At 39.6% G+C, this 14,394-nt stretch overlaps 1 protein-coding gene across 5 annotated transcripts in view; it reads left to right on the plus strand.

The window, feature by feature from the left end:
* The window catches only part of ECPAS (Ecm29 proteasome adaptor and scaffold), a 96,998-nt gene that overhangs the window by 12,395 nt on the left and 70,209 nt on the right, over nt 1-14,394 (plus strand). For all 5 annotated transcript variants that reach the window (XM_044265145.1, XM_044265148.1, XM_044265144.1 and 2 more), the window contains one exon: nt 12,755-12,885. In XM_044265145.1, the coding sequence (XP_044121080.1) occupies nt 12,755-12,885 (131 nt within the window). The remainder of the gene's footprint in view (nt 1-12,754; nt 12,886-14,394) is intronic.

Consider the following 14,394-nt stretch of genomic DNA (forward strand, 5'->3'; position numbering starts at 1 on the left):
CTGGAAGGACTGTTGGGTCTGGAGTTGGACTGGCCTGGAGTTTGAACCCTACCCCTGATGCTTTACTACCTTAGAAGTCTTGATCAACATTCTTCTCTTTATTTTTTTAAATCAACATTCTTAATGAATTCTAGGCTCTCTTTTTTCATCTGTAAGTTGGAGCTGGTATTACCTTACTTCAATAGATAGTACTTTAGAGGGAGGTACTGCGTCCTAGTGTGTACTTGGAGGGTAAAGACCTATCAAGGTTCAATTTTTTTTTTAATTTTTATTTTTTTATTATTATTTTTTTAAAGATTATTTATTTATTTATTTGACAGAGAGCAATCACAAGTAGACAGAGAGGCAGGCAGAGAGAGAGAGAGGAAGGGAAGCAGGCTCCCCGCCGAGCAGAGAGCCCGATGTGGGACTCGATCCCAGGACCCTGAGATCATGACCTGAGCCGAAGGCAGCGGCTTAACCCACTGAGCCACCCAGGCGCCCCTCAAGGTTCAGTTTAACAATTTGTCTTACTAGCTTGGTGACCTTTGGCAAATCAGATCCCGAGCTTGTTTTCTCATCTATAAATGCAGACAATAGTTGCCCCCCTCACAGTGTTTTTTAAGGCCCAAAGCCCCATGTGAAACTCCCTTGTGACTGTAATATCTTTACGTATGTATGAATCAGAAGAAAATAAATACCAGGAGGGGCAATATTTCCTTGTGAGATTATTCCATTAGGGTTTAGTATATTTCTATGGTAACCTGATAGATGTTTCTCAAAATACCTTGTAGCTTTAGATTATTAATTGATTTATGATGCAGTGGGCAGTGGTCTAGGTATTTTCAGCTTTCCATTTCAGTCTCAGCTTCCACATAAGCTCTAACCTGATTAACAATTTAAAATTTACTTTCATATTCACAAAAAATAGTGTTCTTTATAGAAAATTTAAGCAGCCTTAAAAACATTCCTAAACCTGTTTCTCTGAAATAACTGTTTTCTCGATTTAATTCAAACAAGTAATTCATGTTCATGAAGTAAATTAGCAATGACATAAAATTAAACAAGCCAAGAAAGAATCCTCTGAAATTCCATCATGTGGAGATAACCACTACCTTAAATTTAGTAACTTTTCGTATTCTTTTTGATGGCGTATGCTTGCCTTGCATACTTTAAAGGAATGTTTTGATGTTCAAGTTGTTATGAAAAGATGATACATCTCAGGAAATGGACATATTGCTGTCTTTTTAAACTTTTTTTTTGTATGAGTGATTATATGAGTAAAAACCAGTATTTGCCTTTTTTTTGCCTTTTTTTTTTCTTCTAAAGATTTTATATATTTATTTGACAGAGAGAGATCACAAATAGGCAGAGAGGCAGGTAGAGAGAGAGGAAGGAAAGCAGGCTCCCTGTTGAGCAGAGAGTCCAATGCGGAACTCGATCCCAGGACTCTGAGATTATGACCTGAGCCAAAGGCAGAGGCTTTAACCCACTGAGCCACACAGGCGCCCCAGTATTTGCCTTTTCTAATCCTGTGAAGAAATAGCCTTTCCTCCTTAACGCAGAAGTCAAAGTTGTATTTTTTTCGAGTGATCTGAAGAGTGAATGATTTATGTGGACAGTTTTATTTGTCAGGAATAATTACATGTTTTCAGAAATATCAGTGGCTAATGGTGGGTAACATTGAAGGGAAGGCCTTAAACCTTTACTGGTTATTTCTTCCTTGGGAGGGGTAGAAGGAAGGAAGTCCCTTCTTTGCCTTTACATAGAGAAATTAAAGACTGGTGAATAACGTGGATTATAGAAATATTTAGTGGAAACGAAATGAATAAATTTATTTTTAGTAGGCTTTTTTCCTGCATGAATGTAAAAATTGACATAAGCTAAACTGGAAATTGTTTTTAGTTCTGGGATTGAAGAATTTCAGTGTTTGATCTATTTTTTTTTTTTTTTTGAGACTGAGATTTGTTTTTTTAAGATTTTCTTATTTTAGAGAGACCGTGTGCTCATACGGTGGGTTTGGAGGGCAGAAGGAGAGGGTGAGAAGAGAATCTTAAGCAGTCTCCAGACCCAGCGCAGAGCCCAATACGGGGATCATCTCATGGCCCTGAGATCATGACTTGAGCTGAAATCAACCAATTCAGCCACCGAGGTGCCCCTGAGACTAAATTAAAAACAACAACAACAAAAAACTTTATTTTTTTAGAGCAGGTTTAGGTTTACGACAAAATTAAGAAGGCACAGAGAAGATTTCCTGTGTAATCCTCTGCTTCACTCCCTGCCCTCCCCCTGTCCCGTTCTCCTCCTCCCCCAGCCAAAAGCATGGTTTCCTCCATCAGCATCACTCACCAGCATGGTACATTTTTAATCAAGGATAAACCACATTGACACATAACCACCTGAAGTCCATACTTTATATTACAGTTCACTCTTGGTATTCTGTATTGTATGGGTTTGGACATATATCCCTCAATATAGTATCATACAGAGTATTTTCACTGCCGGAAATATCCTGTGTTCTCCTTCTATTCGTCCCTTCTTCCCCATTCCTTCCTGGCAACCACTGATCTTTTTACTGTCTCCATAGTTATGCCTTTTTTAGACTATTATATAGCTGGAGTCAAAAAGTATATAGCCTTTTCAGATTGGCCTCTTTCACTTAGTAATGTGCCTTTAAGGTTCCTGCATGTTTTTTCATGACTTGAAAACTCATTTCTGTTTGGCACTGAAAAATATTTGTTGTTTGTATTTATCCATTCACCTAGTGTGAAGGACATCTTGTTGCTTCCAAGTGTTGGCACTTAGGAATAAAGCTGCAGAAACATCCCAGTTCAGGTCTTTGTGTGGGCATAAGATTTCAACTCCTTTGCGTAAATAGCAAGGAGTGCAGTTGATGGATCTATATGGTGAGACTTCAGTTTTGTAGGGAACCTCCAAACTGTCTTTTAAAGCGACTGTATCGCATTCCCATCAGTAAATGTTCGTGTTTTTGTCCTTCCATACTCTTTAAGGTTCCTTTTAAGCTTTAAAATTCTGGGGACGCCTGGGTGGCTCAGTTGGTTGGACGACTGCCTTCGGCTCAGGGCGTGATCCTGGAGTCCCGGGATCGAGTCCCACATCAGGCTCCCAGCTCCATGGGTAGTCTGCTTCGCTCTCTGACCTTCTCCTCGCTCATGCTCTCTCTCACTGTCTCTCTCTCTCAAATAAATAAATAAAATCTTTAAAAAAAAAAAAAAGATTAAAAAAAAAAAAAGCTTTAAAATTCTGTGCTTTAAATTTCTTTATCCCTGAAACCTGGCTTCTTTCAACAGATTTTTGTAAAAAAAAGAAATATATTTTTACTGAAGAATATTTGAAAAGTACATGAAAGTATAAAGAAGAAAAATCTCTGATATATTTTCTTACCCCTTTTATGTAGTTGTATCTAAAACAAAATTAGTATGGTGTATGTATTTGTTTTAAAAATAATGAAAAGTTCAAGTATGAAGAAAGTATAGAGATTAATCTTAGAAATATTTATGTATGTCCTACCCATCTTTGTCAAATCTTTATATTTTTTGCTGTTAGCAAAACATCTTTTATTTAAGAAATAAATATTAGAGACAGTTCAAGCTTGCTGTGTTACCCATTACAATTTTCCTTTCATTCTCTTTTTTTCTCTTTCCTTTTCCTCCTCCTCCTCTCTTCCCTTCTAGCCCACAGTGGTCATTCCTGTGAAGTATATATGTCATATGCACCATATATATGTTGCATTTATAAACCTGACCTAGGTAGACTCAAACTGTACACATCCTTCTGCACTTGCTTTCATTGATCTTAGGTTCTTAGATATTGTCATGTTGGTCCTTATGACATTTAACTTGTTTATTTTCACTGTCATAGGACTCTGCCACAATTTCTCTATCCATTTTCCTGTTGATTGACATTTAGATTGTTTCCACATTTTTGCTTTTACCGACCCTGTGTGTGTGTGATCAGTTTCTTACAGGGGTTCCTTGTGCTTGTCTTTGCCTAGGAGAGTTTTTCTCCAGGACAGGGTTATGCAAAGTGTGGTCTAAGGAAGGGAGAATTAGTTTTTGCACATAGGGAACTAGGAAGAATGTAAATTAACTATCACTGTTAGTTTATTTGACATTTCTTATCTCAGTGAGACTTTGTCCACGGAGGGAAGAGTGTTCCTTATCTTTTTCTGAGGGGGACAGTTTGCAGCTGGATTACTTTGAATGGCACAGCTTTAGGGTATGTTACCCTGGTGTAGAATTGCTCAAGATTTGTTTTCAGAGATTTTATCAGTGTATGCCCTATCAGCAGTGAACTTAATCAAGTACCTCTTGGTTTGTTTCCCGTCTTTGCCAACAGTTGGTAGTTAGATTTGCAAAGTTTTTCTTTTTTCTTTTTTTAAATTAAAAAAAAAAAGATATTTATTTGACAGAGAGATCACAAGTAGGCAGAGAGACAGGCAGAGAGAGAGGGGAAGTAGGCCCCCCCCCCCCGCAGCAGAGAGCCCGATGTGGGGCTTGATCCGAGAACCCTGAGATCATGATGTGAGCTGAAGGCAGAGGTTAACCCACCGAGCCACCCAGGCGTCCCTGCAAAGTTTTTCTGATGCGAAGGGTATGCTCTCTTATTTTATTGTATTAATTTTGCGTATTCCTGATCACTGTGATTGAGCATCTTTTTTTTTTTTTTCTTAATTTTATTTATTTATTTGACAGACAGAGGTCACAAGTAGGCAGAGAGGCAGGCAGAGAGGGGAAGGGAAACAGGCTCCCTGCTGAGCAGAGAGCCCATGCGGGGCTGCATTCCAGGACCCTGGCATCATGACTAGAGCCAAAGGCAGAGACTTTAACCCACTGAGCCACCCTGGCACCCTGATAATCTTTTTATGTATTATTTAGTATATGGGTGTCATTTCTGAATTGTTTTCTTTTATCCTTTTTTTCTGTAAAAAATTGGGATTAATTTGCTTTTTCTTGATTTGCAGGAATGTTTAAAGTATTCTGTATTCAAGTCCTTTTCATTTAAAACCATTGTTGCTATTTATAACTAACCTTTTTATTTTATGGTGTGTTTTGCAATATTTTAAAATCCTAACCCGTTTAGTCTTTTATGTTTTGTGCCTGCATTTTAATTTTCTCTTCTCAGTTTTACTTTAAAATCTTTAAAATTCTACTTTTTACATGTCATTAATCTACCTGGATTTTTAAGGAATTTTTAGGTATTTCTTTTCTGTATGGGTAAACCGTTTTTTTCCAGTTTTCATTGACTAGTTTGTTTTTTTCTATCCCTAGTTCTTCTGACCCCATACTCCGTTTTCTTCCCGTTTTTGTATGCTGCCCATCATTTCCTTTTTTGGATTGTCCTTCCTTTATCCTTAAATGCTGCCGTCTTGGGCACTCTGTCTCTGGCTTTCTGGTACTTCAGCATACAACTAGCATGTACAAGTGCTGCCGACCTGTGCCACATCCTCGCCCCTCCCTTCTTCACTCTGTTGATCCATGACCGCCAAGCCCTGACACAGGGTGGGGTTTCAGTAACTTCTCTAATGAGGGCATGAATGATCTCCTTAGGAAAGTTAGTGCTGCATAGTGGAGTAGGAGAGTTCTGGGCCTTGAAGGAGGACAGAATTTAGATGAGCAGGGAGAAGGAGGAAGGGTAAGTTGCAACTTGACACATTTCGTATTAGCTCGGATTCACAGTGGTGAGCTTTCTCTAGTGTCATTTTTTGACCTTTGATTTTTGTACATTGTTCCATTTTGTCTTAACTACCTCTTGAATGAGACAAAGTCACATGATCTTTTGGTGATGCTTTCAAACAGGGCTCCCTGGGTCTGATGTAGTATGTGTAGTGTAGCGCTGTATAGAAACTACGATCATTGTTGCAGACAGTGGCACAGCGTAGGCAAGGTTTTTTAGACTGAAGGTCAGAAGACCCCATTCTAGTTCTTGCCCTGCTGCTTATTACCTCTGTGAACTTAGGTGAGTCCTTAAAACCCACTGTGTTTTTTATGTTGAACAGTCTTTCAGTCCTCTCCAACTGTGATGTCAGTAGAAGTCTTTCTTTGTAGTACAGGTTTCAAAATAAGTTTTTTTTCCTTGGGTGGTAGTTTTATGGATGTTTTTAATGATTCATGAAACTGCACACTTCCATTTTGTGCCTTTTTGTAAATGTTTTATTCCACAATGAAAAAGATTTAAAAAACCCTCAAAAGACTATGTTTCGGGCGCCTGGGGGTCTCAGTGGGTTAAGCCGCTGCCTTCAGCTCAGGTCATGATCTCAGGGTCCTGGGATCGAGTCCCGCATCGGGCTCTTTGCTCAGCAGGGAGCCTGCTTCCCTCTACCTCTCTCTCTGCCTGCCTCTCTGCCTACTTGTGATCTCTCTGTCAAATAAATAAATAAAATCTTTAAAAAAAAAAAAAAAAGACTATGTTTCTTACATCCATGTGCCCCCTCCCCCTCAAAATTCCAACTAGATTAAAGGCTTGAATGCAGAAAGCAGAATCATAACAGCAGGAAGAAAACCTAGATAAATATATGTGGCAGGGGTCTCCAAGGCCACCCCCAGTTTCAGTGAGTTGTTAGGAGAATTCACAGGATTCCGCATATATTTGTACTCATGTCTAAGATGTATTACAGAGAAAGGACAAAAAGCAAAATCAGCTAAGGGAAAAGGCATGTGGAGCAAAGTCCGTAGCAAACCAGGTCCAGGCTTCCAAGAGTCCTCTCCCAGTAGAGTCACACAGGATGTGCTTAATCCCTCCAGCAATGAGTTGTGACAATACGTGGGACATGTTGTCTACCAGAGATGCTCAGTAGAGACTCAGTGCTAAGGGCTTTTTTTTTTTTTTTTAAAGATTTTATTTATTTATTTGACAGAGAGAGATCATAAGTAGGCAGAGAGGCAGGCAGAGAGAGAGAGAGGAGGAAGCAGGCTCCCTGAGATCATGACCTGAGCCGAAGGCAGCAGCTTAACCCACTGAGCCACCCAGGCACCCGAGGGCTTTTTTTTTTTTTTAAAGATTTTATTTATTTATTTGACAGAAAGAGCACAAGTAGCAGAGAGGCAGGCAGAGAGGAAGGAAGCAGGCTCCCAGCTGAGCAGAGAGCCTGATGTGGGGCTCATTCCCAGGACCTGGGATCATGACCGGAGCTGAAGGCAGTCGCTTAACTGACTGAGCCACCCAGGTGCCCCATGTGCTGAGGGCTTTTAATCACTGCTGGTGGTGTTGGCATCTTCTGTCTAACGTACCACAATTCCAGATTCTGAGAAGGAAAGCAGGTGTTCAGCCTAAACTAAACCATATTGTTTGTACAAAGGGTTTAGGCCCAGTGAGCCACTCTTAGCAGTCCTGGAGTGGGGGGAATCTCTCCTGAAACCCATTTCCAGATGCCAGCCAAGGGCCAGCCTGGCAGGCCAGTGTTTCTAAGGATAGCTGTCTCGGGCCTGCTCTGTTAACTCTTTTCTATACTATTTTTTGTAATCTCAGAGTAAGAAAGGCATTTCTAAGCATGACTAGAAACTCTGAAGCCATAAAAGGAAGGAAGGGTAAATTTATATTTTAAAAACTTAGATATGAAATGAAAATCTAGAAAGTAGAATCACAGGCATGCTAGGAAAAAAGTATTTATGATGTGTGGGAGAATAGGGGGAGATTTTTTCCCCAATATATAAAAGCTTTTGTAAGTCAGCAACTCAAAGGAATAATGAGTAATTTGCTGAAGAAGATATTTCAAAGGTCCAATAAATATTTGAGAAGATACTTCACCTCAGTGATAAAATAGGTATAAAGTCAGACAACAGTGTGATCCCTTTCCATCTATCAGTTCAGCTAAGATTGATTACTTACAATCTTTATAAAATTGATTACTCAGTGTAGGAGTGGGTGTGGGGAAATTGCTAGTTGTGACACTGATGGTAGTATAAATTAGCCCAGACTTTTTATTTATTTTTATTTTTTAAAAGATTTTATTTATTCATTTGACAGACAGAGATCACAAGTAGGAGAGAGGCAGGGGGGCGAGGGAGAGGGGGCAGACTCCCCGCTGAGCAGGGAGCCAGATGTGGGGCTCCACCCCCGGACCCTGGGATCGTGACCTCAGCTGAAGGCAGAAGCTTAACCCACTGAGCTACTCAGGCACCCCAGCACAGACTTTTTAAATTAAGTTTTTAATTTTAACTCCAGTATAGTTAACATACAGTGTTATGTTAATTTCAGGTGTACAGTATAGTGACTCAACACTTCATACATTACTCAGTATTTTCCCCAAAATCTATTAAACTTGGTGACACGCAGTCAAGGAACTTTGACTCAGCAGTTCCATTTCTAGGGCTTCAGCTTACAGAAACCCATAACAGTGCACAGATGCATGGATAAAGATGTTCTTTGAAGCATCGTTTGTGGTACTATAAAACTGGTAATAACACAAATAAAGGTTTAAATATATTATACTGTTCTATAGACAAAGTCTCTCTGTGGCCATTATCAATTAGATTTTTATTTAGTGCTATGGAAAGATATTTAAGATTTTATATGTAACCAAACGTTTTTTGAGTGTTCTTCATTTGGTATTTAAAACCTGATCTGAGTGGATATGTGGTTCTTTATAATCTTTGATTATCCCACTTAGTGTGACTGCCCATATGTTTTATTACAGAAATATGAATGTATTTGATTACAGGTACTGCTCTAGAACCCATTGGGTGGATAGGGTTATTTGAAATACGCAGTATATACACTATATTATCGTTCTAAAATCTAAACAGTTCTGAGACCTATACTGCTCCAAAGGTAAAGGACTTGTATGAATCAAAAGGAAAAAGAAAGGCAAACTGTAAAATACTATATGTCATATTTCAGTTTTTAGGTTAAAATATGTTAGTTTTATGAGCCAGAAATAATAGCTCAGAATATAGCCTCCACATTTAGCTCATTGTCTGAGGTTACGACAATGTCTCTTTCTCATAAGTGAAAATAATTGGATATGAGTTTATATGCAGTGAATAATGTCGTAGTTGTAGAGAGGATGGAACTTGCTTCTGACCCTGAAGTAGTGTTTGTCGTATCTCAGATACTGTGTGATGACCTGGAGGATTTCACTTCTTACATGAAAAACTCAGTCTGTGTGAAAGATGAATTTGAGTTTTGGATTCCTTTTGAATTTTCAGAACTTTTGGCTGCAGCCCTCCTTGTTTCTGAATAGATAGACACTTTTGGGTCCTGGGCCTAATTTGCCTTGTCACTTTTGTGAGGTTGTTTCCGGGCTTAGGTTAAGGGCATAGAGTTCAGATTCCTTTTTTTTTTTTTTTTTTAAGATTTGTGTATTTGAGAGAGAGCAGGAGCATGAGCCGGGGGGCAGGGATAGGGGGAAGCAGAGGGAGAAGCAGGTTCTCTGCTGAGCAGGGAGCCCAACGTGGGGCTTTATCCCAGGACCCTGACTGAGACATGAGTTGAAGGCAGACGCTTAATTGGCTAAGCCACCCAGGTGTCCCCAGCAGATTCTTTCTGTGCCTCTAACAATGGGATTCAGAGACTGTACTCTTGCTAAATCTTTACTTTTTATTTTGTTAGCTTTGACAGGTTGATAAATTTACTACTTGATTATATCAGCACTTATTTACATTTGTTCTAATAAAGCTTGAACGTGATTAATTACCTTTATTTAAAGTACGTTGTGTACGAAAGATGGCATAAGAGTGTGACACTGCTGCTCCTCAAAGGCTGTAGGAGGGTTGACTCTTCTCTGGCACACTTGGCCTGTTTGGGAGGGGTCCCACATAAGGTTTGGTGCCCTTTTGCCATTCCCGTAGTCCATCATAAATAACTTTATTGCATTGAGGATGCTACATTTTCTTTCCTAGTGAGGGAGAGAAGAAAGTTTAGGCACTCTGGTGGGGATACATAAGAAGACACTGAACAGTTGTACAAAAAAAATGAAAGAGACCAATATCACTTGGTTGTTTAAATCTTTGGTACAGATTCTCTAGGTCAGTTTGTTATGAATTCAACTTTCTGCCTTCTTCCCCAGAACAATTCTCCATCGTTTCTCTTGGTAAAATCCGTGGACAGTTTTTGCTGCCCTGAGATCTGGGAGGCACTAGGGTTGAGCATCCTGGAACTGGCACAGCTATTGTGGACTGATTTCACAGCCACTGAATAGAAGCGTCTGGTCTGCTGATCTCACAGCCGTCCTGCCTGCCTTTCCTCCTTCCTTCTTCCGCACTCTTTTCTTCCTTTATTATCATCTTAGAATGTAAACTTTGAGGCTTTATTTGGATTTCACCACTTTTTCGCATTAATGTCCTCTTTTTCTTGCGGGATCTGACCTAGGGCACCACACTGCACTTAGTTGTCTTCCTCTCATTTCTGGTCTGTGACAGTGTCTTAGTCTTTCCCCGTGTTTCACTGTCTTGAAAGTTTTGAGGGCGCCTGGGTGGCTCGGATGGTTAAGCGTCTGCCTTTGGCTCAGGTCATGATCCTGGGATCCGGAATCGAGTCCCGCATCGGGCTCCCTGCTCAGTGGGGAGCCTGCTTCTCCTTCTGCCTCTCTCTCTCTGTTTCTCATGAATAAATAAATAAAATCTTTAAAAAAAAAAAAAAAAGGAAGTCTTGAGTGATACTGGCTGGGTATCCCATAGAAGTTCTTCCAGTTTGGGTTTTTCTAGTTGTTTTACTGATAATTAGATTGGGGGGGGCAGTCTGGGGCTTTTCAAAGAACACCGCAGAGGTGCAGTGCTCTTGTCACATCAGGGATCATGATAGCCATGTGACATCAGTCATGGTGGTAACTTTCATCACTTGGTAAAGATAGTATTTATCAAGCATCTCCACTGTAGCATTAACATTTTCCTTTTTCTATTCTTTGGAAGCAACTCAGTAAACCTAGTCCACCTTCTCAGACAGGGTGGAGGCAGAAATGAAGTTGTACCTCCTGCAGGGGGAGGTATCTACAGGTAACACTTGGAATTCTTTCAGAAGAAAGAGGTTTCTTTTCCCCCATTGAATTTAATCATTTAGTAATTTATTTACATCAGCATGGATTCATGTAGATTAATTTTTATACTCTGGGTTATAATCCAGTACTGTTCTGTTTATTTTGTTCCTCAAATTATTCAGCTTTGGCCATGTTGGAACTCTTATAGGGGGCTCCTGGAGACCTTCAACATGTTACAGGCCCCATTTTCTTTTTAGCATTACAAGATGCTTCAGGTTCATCTTGCTTTTTCACTGCTCCAGCCCCAGAATCTGTCATTTTTTCAAGGAGCCTGGTTCCTCTTTTTGGCGAATGATAATCTAAAAACCAAGATTTGGGTTCAGGGTATGCTTGTTGCTACCGAATATCTTATCTCTGTGTTCTGTGTGTGTGTGTGTGTGTGTGTGTATGTCTTTAAAAAATTATGGAAAATACCAAGCATACACAAAAGAACAAATTCTCTGTATCTGTTATGCTTCTTGAACAGTTAATCGATTAGTGGCCAATATTGGTTTCATTTATATGGCCTCTCCCCATTCCTCATCCCTCTACCCCGAGCAGTATTTTTTATAAGGCCCTAAATGAGACTATTACCTTATTTATATTAAAAAAATTGTATGTTTTTTAAGAGGTACAATGTGATGATTTGATATATACATACATGTGGAATGATTACTGTAGTCAAGCTAATTAACATATCTTCTCATATAGTCATCTTGTTTGTGTGTGTGTGTTGTGAGAGCATCTGAAATTTACTCTCTAGCAAATTTCCAGTACACCCTTGGTTATTTCAAGTGAATCCCCGTAACTATTACTTCACCTGTGGGTATTTCAGTCTTGATTTCTAAAAAATAAAGACTCTTTTAAATAAAATTTTACATTGAGGTATAATAAAGTATGAAAGTGGAGAGCTTGATGAATTTTTATCAAGATATATATCCCTGCAACCATCACCTAGAACAAGATACAGGACATTTCTAGCCTCCCTAGAAGTCTCCTCAATCACCAGGGATAACTTTTCTAAGAACCTTTAAAAACAAACATAAACCACAATACCATTATTACACCTAAGAAATTAACAGTATTTCCTTAAAATCAAATATCAAAGCATTGGCAAATGGTAGGTTTCCCCGTCACAACCCCTTCTCTCCTCCCCCTCCGTCCCTCCCCTCTCCTCCCCTCCCTTCCCTTCCCTGTCCTTCTGTTGGAATGGTCTGGCTACTTGTTTTGTACTTTGTCACAGTCTGGGTTTTGCTGGGAGCATCACGGTGGTGCTGCGTAACATGTATCTCTTATGGAGGCTCTCTTGGTTGAAACCGGTCTCTCACATCCTGGTTAGGTAATCCCACCACAGTAGTGGGCAGTGGTTCTGTCTGTGGAGAACCTTCATCAGTAAGGCGGCTTCACCAAATAGGTACTGTCCTTGGTGTCGGATTAAAGTTCTCCTTCCCTCCGCTAGCTAGATCTAGAAGAGTTCTTCAGAATTTTTGTATTCTTTTCAGTATGCAAATCCTTTAGAAGAAAGGGATAACTGTATGTAGGAGAGAGTTTTGATATTCTTGGCTTTGTTTTCTTCTCTTTTGGGGGTTAAATGACCAGGACAGTTGCAAGAAAGTGTAATTAGGTAGTAAGCCTTTTTTAGTGTTCTTTCCTAGTATATCAGAGTCCTCTGCATACAGGGCTAGTTGTGGCTAATCATGATTGAATGATCTGCAGTACAGAAAAAAGGTTAAACTATAAAAATATTTAGTTTTGGTTGTGTTTGATATGTTAAGTTCTTCTTTTTTTCTTCTTGTATTATAGATCAGCTTGAACGGGTCTTTTTACGACTTGGCCATGCTGAAACAGATGAACAATTACAGAATATTATATCTAAATTCCTTCCTCCTGTTTTGCTCAAGCTGTCCAGCACCCAGGAAGGAGTACGCAAAAAGGTAAGCGTGTTCGGACAGTTGGGGGGATTAAATGGTGAGTAAATGGGTATATATTATGTAGTGAGTTTTCTGTTCTCATCATTGAAATCTAGGTTCATGATCTCATTTTGGGTTTTCAAAATGGAGAGTAAGTCTGGGACCAGCTTACATGATTTAAAAGTAGCTTTTCTATGCTTAGCACAGCTGCATTTAGTACCAACTGTACACTTGGCATAAGTGCCAGATGATACAGTTGAGATAATCATTCTGAATATGTAGAGGCTTGATCTAAAATCCATGCCCTCGATTCCGATATGAAAGTGAGGTGGTAATGGACAAAAATATTCTTTAACAATGGCTGACTGTGAATACAACTTTTATGAAGATGAAGCAAAATAGTTTTTTAAAAAAGCAAGATACTGTACAGCTCCCGTTCTGGAAAGTACTGTCACCAAAAGTTGGGTAACTATCACATCAAGATTCCTTTTTTAAGATTTTATTTTATTTTATTTTTGTTTATTTATTTTTAATTTTTCTTTTTTTTAAAAATTTTTATTTTTTAAAGATTTTATTTATTTATTAGAGAGAGAGAGGGAGAGAGAGCAAGCACAGGCAGACAGAATGGCAGGCAAAGGCAGAGGGAGAAGCAGGCTCCCTGCCGAGCAAGGAGCCCGATGTGGGACTCGATCCCAGGACTCTGGGATCATGACCTGAGCCGAAGGCAGCTGCTTAACCAATGGAGCCACCCAGGCGTCCCTATTTTTAATTTTTCAAGTTTTTATTTAAATTCCAGTTTGTTAACATACAGTGTAATATTATTTTCAGGTGTAGCATTTTTTTTATTATTATGTTCAGTTAGCCAGCATATAGTACATCATTAGTTTTTGATGTAATCTTCAATGATTCATTATTTATTTGAAAGAGAGAGCAAGAGAGAGAAAGCATGAACTGGTGAGAGGAGGGGCAGAGGAAGAGGGACGAGCAGACTCCCTGATGAGGAGGGAGGGCTCAATCCCAGGACCCTGGGATTGGTGACCTGAACCCAAGGTGCAGATGCTTTACTGATTGAGCCACCCAGGTGTGCCAAGATTTTCTTTTTCTTTCTTTCTTTTTTTTTTTTTTTAAGATTTTATTTTTAAGTAATCTCTACACCATTGGTGGGGTTTGAACTCACAACCCTGACAAGAGTTGCTTGCTCTACTGACTGAGCCATCCAAGGTGCCCCTCAAGATTTTCATTTTTAACCTAACTGTTCTGCAGGGAGCATTTGCTCCCTTCATTTTTTAAAATAGTTCCTTAGCCTTCTGGTGTATTTATACTAGACCTTCAGGTCTTGGAGCTGTCATCAGATTTCATTGCTTGGGCCACTCTGATTGATTGGCAATGGCTCCTTGGAGGTCTGCCCTGAGAGGGATTCTGAGGCCCAGTTTTGGTTCACTGGACAAAGAGTCTCTTTAAGAATGTCTGTTATGTTTGTGGGAAGAGCCAGGTCATTCTCATCAGGTATTTGACAGGTATTCGACAGGTATC

This window comes from Neovison vison, chromosome 9, assembly GCF_020171115.1.
Source record: "Neovison vison isolate M4711 chromosome 9, ASM_NN_V1, whole genome shotgun sequence".
Classification (NCBI taxonomy): domain Eukaryota; kingdom Metazoa; phylum Chordata; class Mammalia; order Carnivora; family Mustelidae; genus Neogale; species Neogale vison.